At 32.7% G+C, this 7670-nt stretch overlaps 1 protein-coding gene across 1 annotated transcript; it reads left to right on the top strand.

The window, feature by feature from the left end:
* The first annotated feature begins 6078 nt into the window (after positions 1-6078).
* LOC127790696 (3'-5' exonuclease-like) lies at positions 6079-7072 on the top strand. The gene has a single exon (XM_052320310.1). The coding sequence runs from the start codon at positions 6115-6117 to the stop codon at positions 6736-6738; it is 624 nt and encodes a 207-aa protein (XP_052176270.1). The 5' UTR covers positions 6079-6114; the 3' UTR covers positions 6739-7072.
* Positions 7073-7670: the final 598 nt, after the last annotated feature.

Raw genomic sequence — 7670 nt, forward strand, 5'->3', positions numbered from 1 at the left:
ACCGAATATGTAAAAAAATTGAAGTTAATTAAACTAATTTAAATAGACATTAGGGATAATTTCTCTTTATTTAGTTTAATTATTATTTTTTTTTTTTACAAAAAATAGTGTTCTAGCCATTTTTGTAAAATTTAGGGATCAATTTTGCAAGAAATAAAATTAAAGGAATGTTTAGATCAAAAGTCCAAAGTTAAGATAGTATATGGTCAATTTATTTGCTACATTATATTAGACTTAATACATAAATATAATATTTAATAATTAAAAATTTTGACATTTGATCTCTGATATGAAAAAAAAAGGACTAAATTTGATTAAAAAAAACCTAAATTTTATAAAAGAAAAAAATTTCATTAAAAAGTCCTAAAAATAATCAAAAAAATACCTAAATTTCTTATATGTTTTATTTTTAGTTTTCTTAATGAAAAATTGGTCTTTTGTGAATATTTTTAGGTTTTTTTTTTTTGTAATTTTTGTGCCTTTTTACAAAATTTATGTCTTTTTTAATACTTTTACATTTTTTAATGAAATCCCCATTTTTTTATTTTTTATTAAAATTTATGTTTCTTTATCAAATTTGATATTTTTTTCATATTATGGACCAAATATCAAATTTCTTAGTTATAAAACAAATGTTATACTTATATACCACGTCTAATCTAATATGTCTTGCTAATGTGACTTTTTTTATATGACGCAATGTCCTACATGACATAGATAATAAATATGTTTACTCTCAATCACTGGAAGAATTAAAATAATAAATTTTAATAGTTGAGATATTAAATTTTAATATTTTATATTTTAAAAAATAAATATCATATTTTTTAATTATCGAGGAATCATTGTATGTATTAAGGCTAAAAAAAAATCTTTATCAAAGACAAAGTGAACAAAGAAAAATTTATTCGAAATTTTTTGATATATCTAATTAAGCAAAACATCCAAGTGATGCATGGTTTGTATTTTAATTTTTGAATAAATTTTTAATTTTTTTTAAAATAACTAAGATAAAAATAAAAAAGCTTACATTATAGAAAAATCATATCCTTATAGCAATTAACCATTTACATTTTAATTGAAAATGCATATATTTTAAATTTTTAATATAAATTAATTTGTTGTAATATAAAAATATTTAGTACACGTAAAAAAATAAATAGCCAAAATAAAAAGAAAAATTAGTAAAGCCCTTGATACAAGAAAGTTTATTACTTATACAAAATTGATATTAAAACTTTTAATTATAAATTAATTATAAAATTATAAATATGAAAATATAAAACAAAAAAGTATATGCTCAGAGGTTTATCATATTTTCTCATATAAGAAAACAATCTTTCATATTTATATTTACCCAAATAAATTAAATTAAAAATAAAAACCAAAAATTTAAAGAGGGGAGAGCAAACTATACTTGAAAAACTAAAAAAGAAAAAATAGAAAGAAATTAATTTCTTTTACTTGGTCTTGCAATGAAAAAATCAATCCATTTCTACGAAAATAAAAATAAAATTACAAACATACCAATAAAAATAAATAATTTAATTTTAAATTATTTAAATATGTAAAATCATTTCAAATAATTTGGAATACTCAAATTTCAAATTCACTTATCCAAACAATTTAATTTTAATTGTCAAAAATTCAAACATCAATATTTCAAATTAAAACTTTTATATAATATATTTAGATAGGTTAATTTGAAATGTTATCATTCAAATTTTTTAATTGGTTTATCCAAATACTAAATAATTTCAAATTTAAGTAATTCAAATTAAAATTTTTATAAAACATATTTGGATAGTTTAATTTCACATTTTATCGTTTAGACTTACAAACTTATTTATAAAAACAATTCAGCTCTAAATGTAAAGTTTTCAAATTAAAAATAGTATAAGGTGTATTTCCATATGTTAATTTGAAATTATATTTTTTTAGAAAATATTAAGTTTTAAATTCCAAATAGTTGTTTTTATTATAAATTCAATATATAAATAAAACATAAAAAATAAAAATTGTAGGTAGAAAGAGAGGTAGTAAGGAGTAATTGTCAGGTGGCAATTCTTTCATGTACGTGGAACTATTTTGGTATATAGTATATAGATTGATATATATTTTAGATAAGTTAATTTAAAATAATATCATTTAAAATTTTAAATTCAAATGCTTAAATCTAAAATTTATTTTATCCAACTAATTTAATGTTAAACATAAAAATTTAAGTGTAATAATTTCACAATTAATTATAGATATAAATGCTGATATACCTTACAATGATAAAAAGAAATAATTTAAATAATTTAATTTAAAATTTTCAATCTAGGCCAACATCTCAGGGTTATTAGGCTGAGTAAGATGTACATCCAACAAGTGACTAGCAACATTTAGAGGCCACTTGATCATGGACATAATTTGTGTGAGTGGGATTCCTTCGCTTAGACTTAGGGATGGCAGTTGTAATAGAAATTGTGGGGAATCGAACCAAAATCGAATCGATCAACGCGGTTAAAAATCGTTTGACTGGGTAATGATTTGGTTTGGGGAAAAATCGAACACTGTTTCAATGGGTATAGTTTGGTTATGATTTTCACTAAAATCAAACCAAAACCCAAACTGAAACCAAACCGAATATATATATAATATATATTATATACAACCCCACCCACCTGAGCCCAACCCACCCGAGCTTAGCCCACCCCAGCCCAATTGCCTTGCTTGCAAACCCTTCTCCCCTTCTCTTCTCATTCCTCTCTCAACCTCGCTCTTACTCTTTCTAACCCTCGCTGCCTCTCGCTCGTCCGCCTACCCTCGCCCTTGCTCTCTGCATCTCTCTTGCTCTCGCTCGTCCTCGCTGGATCTCTCTTGCTCTCGCTAGGGCTCGGCCCCTGTTCTTGCTTGCCCTCGATCTCTCTCACCCTTTCTACCTCATTTCTCTTGCTCCTCCGCGTGAGCTCGCCAGTCGCCCTCGCTCTCTACATCTCTCTTGCTCTCACTCGCCCTCGCTAGATCTTTCTTGCTTGCTAGGGCTCGGGCCCTCTTGCTCTTACTCGCCCTCAATCTCTCTCACCCTCGCTGCCTCTCGCTCTCTGCCTCATTTCTCTACATATTAATTTATTTTTTATATTTATAATTTTGTTAGATGGAGTTGGCTCATTCATTTCAGATGGATATGCATCAATTTACGAAGAATATATTAATGTTGTTGATGAAGGTATTAACTTTCGTAATTAATTTTTTTTAGTTTAAATTACAATTTAATTATGCACATATTAATTTATTGATCTTAACAATTGAAGGTTTGGAAATGTGATTTTATATCCAATAAGTTTTGTAACTTTATGCAAGAATAAGGTAACTTTACTAGAATTTATCTTTATTTGTTGTGAAATTATCAAAAAAAATTATGAATGCTATTTGTCTTTATTTGTTGATATGGATTAAACAAAAAAAATCATGGTTAAACCGAAACCGAATGGTTTGGTTATGGTTTTAAATTTTTAAAATCAAATGGGTAATAGTTTGGTTTTGATTTTAGTAATTTAAATTTGGTTTGGTTATGGTTTTAACAAAAATCGAAACCAAACCGAACCATTACCAACTCTACTTAGACTTATATCGTGGAGGGTAGCCATGTAGTTTTTAACATTTATTAACAGTAAGACCATAAAACCTACACTGAGTACACACATGCCTCTTTTTCTTTCCAAATCTACCGTATTCCCCTTATTAACATCATGTTTAACAGTAAATAATATAAAATCAATACCACTAGTCACAACATTTGTATGATTTTCTTTTTGAGATACCGAGGCAAAAATCATTGTCCAACTCCAAGAGGCATAATTATAACATCCCGTATTGAGCGATAGGAAATATCGAAACAACTTACCTTGATGGGTTTACGTGAACTTCCCAGGGAGTCACCCATTCTTGAGCTTTCTCAGCTCAAGTACATTTAACCCGAAAATTCTTTATTTACATTCAACCCAAAAGGTATCTAGCTGATATTATTTATTTTCTTATCTATTTTTGATATATACTATCCCTCTTTGGACTCTTAAGGTATTACATTCTTCCCCCCTTTGAGCACATGACGTTCTCGTCATGCGACTTTACAACTGGTCCTAGATTTTTTCCCTTTTGGAGGCTACAATCTTAGAAGTTTGCCAGAAATCGCTCCTTATACAGGCCCTCAAGCCCTGGCGCCACTCCTCTCCCTCATTGGACTGCCTTCACCAAGGGTCAACTCTGATATCACTCGTAACATCTCACATCAAACGATAAGAAGAATTAGAACAACTTATCCCAATGAGGCTATGCGAACTTCCTAGGGGTCACCTAGCCTTGAGTTTTCCCAACTCAAACACGCTTAATTGAGGAGTTATTTGCCTACATTCAGCCCAAAAGGTATCCAGCTAATGTTGTTTCATTCCTTACCTATTCTCAATATACCATTCTCTTGACTCTTGGGGTATTACAATAATTGTCTCCAGTTAGAGGTTGGAGACCAAAATAAAATCAAGATTGTCATAATGATGAAAAAAATAGGGGCTCAATCTATTATCAATGATATAACTGGCCTTGACGAGGAAGATGACAGATCAACCATAGAACAAGTATGGATGAATGAAAGAAACAAAATAAATAGTAAGATGCAAAACAGAGGGGATCACAAGATTCGTGATTGCTAAAGAAGATAATCAACTGCGAATCTACGAACAAAGGAGATTCATAAGCAATCGGAAAGAAATTGCATATCTTCGAACAAAGGAGATTTGCAAGATTCACGGTCGTCGGAATCAATGAAAAGAAAACAAATAGAAAGCAGAAAGGAAATCTAAGGCACAACATCGGAGATTGACGAAGAAGAAAGCCCTAGAGTTTCAAAATATCCTCTTATACCATGTTAAGAAATAAAATATAAAAAAAATATCTTTTAATTCTCATTTCTAATCATCATCGTCCACAAACTAAGTTTAAATAGGTAGAGCTAATATAAGAGAATAACTAACTACTTCCAATTATACTAAAAATACAACATGTAATATCCCATGAGAAACCTTATTGATCATTCAAAGACCAATGAGAAGAAAGGGAAAGAGAGGAGTGGAATTTATATATGGAAAAAGTCGGACAAGTGTGTGTGGAACAAGAGATTTCAAATTTGTCATGGCAGACGACGAAAGAAGGAAAGAAAGAGAAGGAGTTATCACCTGTCACAGTTGTAATTATCAACTAAATGCTTTCACTTATCACATTGTAATTATCAACTAAATGCTTTCACTTATCACAATGTCAGTAGTGTTTCTTGCAAAGGAGAAAAGCATTGGGGTTTATCATCTTTGATTAAGTTTGCTGTTGCCAGGAAGATGAATATAAATATAGACAGAGAGAGGGGAAACGAGAAAATGAAAGTGAAGGAATAAGCTTAGAGGTGAAACAGTGCGAGTTTAAATATAAAGGTAAAATGATTAATTTGGATAATTTTTTAATGATAGTGGAGATAAGTTTTATTTTCAAACATAAAGTGGTTGATTTTCTACTAAATATCATGCGAGTGTTGCTTGAAATTTTAAAAAATCAAGAAAAAGATTTGTAAGTAATAAAAATACAGGACCGGTTTTAGTATTTTCGACAAATTGTAATTTTTCCAAATATATTTTTATCTTATTGTACATTTATTATTTATTCTGTAATTTACTTAAAAATAATTATTTATTAAAATCTGAAAGAAAATAACTAGAAGAATGAAAACTATATACATGAGCTACAAATGCAGTTGTTACGTATTAAAAATGAAGAATATTTTCCGAAACCCGCCGGAGCGGAGATAATGAAGCTTTTAAGAAACGAAAGGGGTGTGGCAGAAGAAAATCATGTTTGGCACCACCGCCTTTGTAGTCCACGTGCCACCCAACAACACTGTCAACTGTTTCCCACTCGCTATGAACGCGTGGGCCTCTTAACCACCTTTGCCATATCAGATACTGTCAACGTATTGATTGCTCACTTCGCCTTTTAAATTTAATCGACAAAATCCTCTCGTCTCCCTCAATGCTCTCTCTCTCTCTGAATTCCCTCTCCATTTCTCTGTCAAACCATCCCTAAACCATGGTTGCCAACATTGTGAGATATGAGTCGTGGGAAGACGACCAGGAACGCTACGACGTCTTCGTCGATGACAACCGGATCATCACGATAGTCACCCATTCGCCGGGTTCCGTCAACTCTTGGATATCCGAAATCGAGCGCATCCACCACCGCCGACTCCACAAGCTCATTGTTGGACTCGACATCGAGTGGCGGCCACACAGCCGCTACAGCCAGAACCCAGCCGCCACGCTCCAATTGTGCGTCGGCCGCCGCTGCCTCATCTTCCAACTCATCCACGCCCCGTACATCCCCCAGTCCCTCGTGGACTTCCTCGGCAATTCTAGTTACACCTTCGTCGGCGTCGGAATCGACGGAGACGTCGGTAAGTTGAGCAGTGACTACGATTTGGTGGTGGAGAGAACCTTTGACCTCCGCGACTGGGCGGTGGATGACTACGATATTCCGGGGCTTCAAAACGCTGGGTTGAAGACTTTGTCCTCGGTGGTGCTCGGAATATCGGTTGAAAAGCCAAGGGAGATTACGATGAGTCGGTGGGACTATCGGGAGCTTTCCCTTGAACAGGTTCGGTATGCGTGCACCGATGCCTTCCTTTCCTTTGAGATTGGAAGGGTCTTGAATTAGGGTTTTTGAGTCTTAGCAAAAATGAAACAAGAAAAGAAAAAAAGAATTATTAGGGCTTTAGAGAAGTACATCCATCAATAGTTGAAGGAAATGGTTCTTGTGGGATTGGTTGATCGATTGGTGGGTTTTGTGGGACATTCAGGGTTTTTTCTGTTTTCCTTTTTCATGTTTGGCTGCTCTTCCGGATTCAATGACTCGATCTGTATGGTGTCTCTGTTTTTGTTACTTCTGGACTGGCGAATCGTCGACTCGTCAATCTTTACGACGACACCGTTTATCGTCCCATCGTATGGTATCATTATCAAGAAGAAATGTTTGTTGCAATGCTTTTTCGTTGTTATTTATTGCCCTCTGCTTGTTCTGCACTGGGAGGCTTTCGATCTCTCACGTCTCTGATCTACTTGTGTTGCCAGAGATTGCATGCATGCATGCTTGAGAGTTGTAATTCCAAAGGACTTCTCTCTCTCAACCAATGAATAACTGAACTGAAACTGTGAAATAGGCAGCCCCAATAACCGAACAGCCATGAAAATAGTTTATACTATATTATCATTAAAATGTATTTTTTTTAAATTAAATCTAATGGACAATTTGCTTCAATTAAATTAGTTATTTTGTTTTTGTATTTGATCTTAATCCAAATCACTATTTTAAGAACTGCCTTGAGCAAGGGAAAACAATTAACGAGGAATGCCCGCATGGGTAGCTTAGTTGGTCAGCAATAGTGAAGTTGGAACAAATGACCCAGGATCAAGTCTCACCAGTGACAGTGTGGGAGTAATCTCTCAAATGAGGGAGAGTTCTTGTGCGCAGTGTGCACTGGTCTAGCTGCTGTTGGTTGGCTGAATTATCATGATTAACCTCTTCTCATATTCCTATCGAGTTGGGGGTGGGGCGCCCGAAATGAGTATGACACCTTTATCGTAAATATC

Source organism: Diospyros lotus, chromosome 14, assembly GCF_014633365.1.
Source record: "Diospyros lotus cultivar Yz01 chromosome 14, ASM1463336v1, whole genome shotgun sequence".
Classification (NCBI taxonomy): domain Eukaryota; kingdom Viridiplantae; phylum Streptophyta; class Magnoliopsida; order Ericales; family Ebenaceae; genus Diospyros; species Diospyros lotus.

Coding starts and splice junctions, on each gene's coding strand:
- LOC127790696 (XM_052320310.1), top strand. CDS start 6,115: ATGGTTGCCAACATTGTGAGATATGAGTCGTGGGAAGACGACCAGGAA.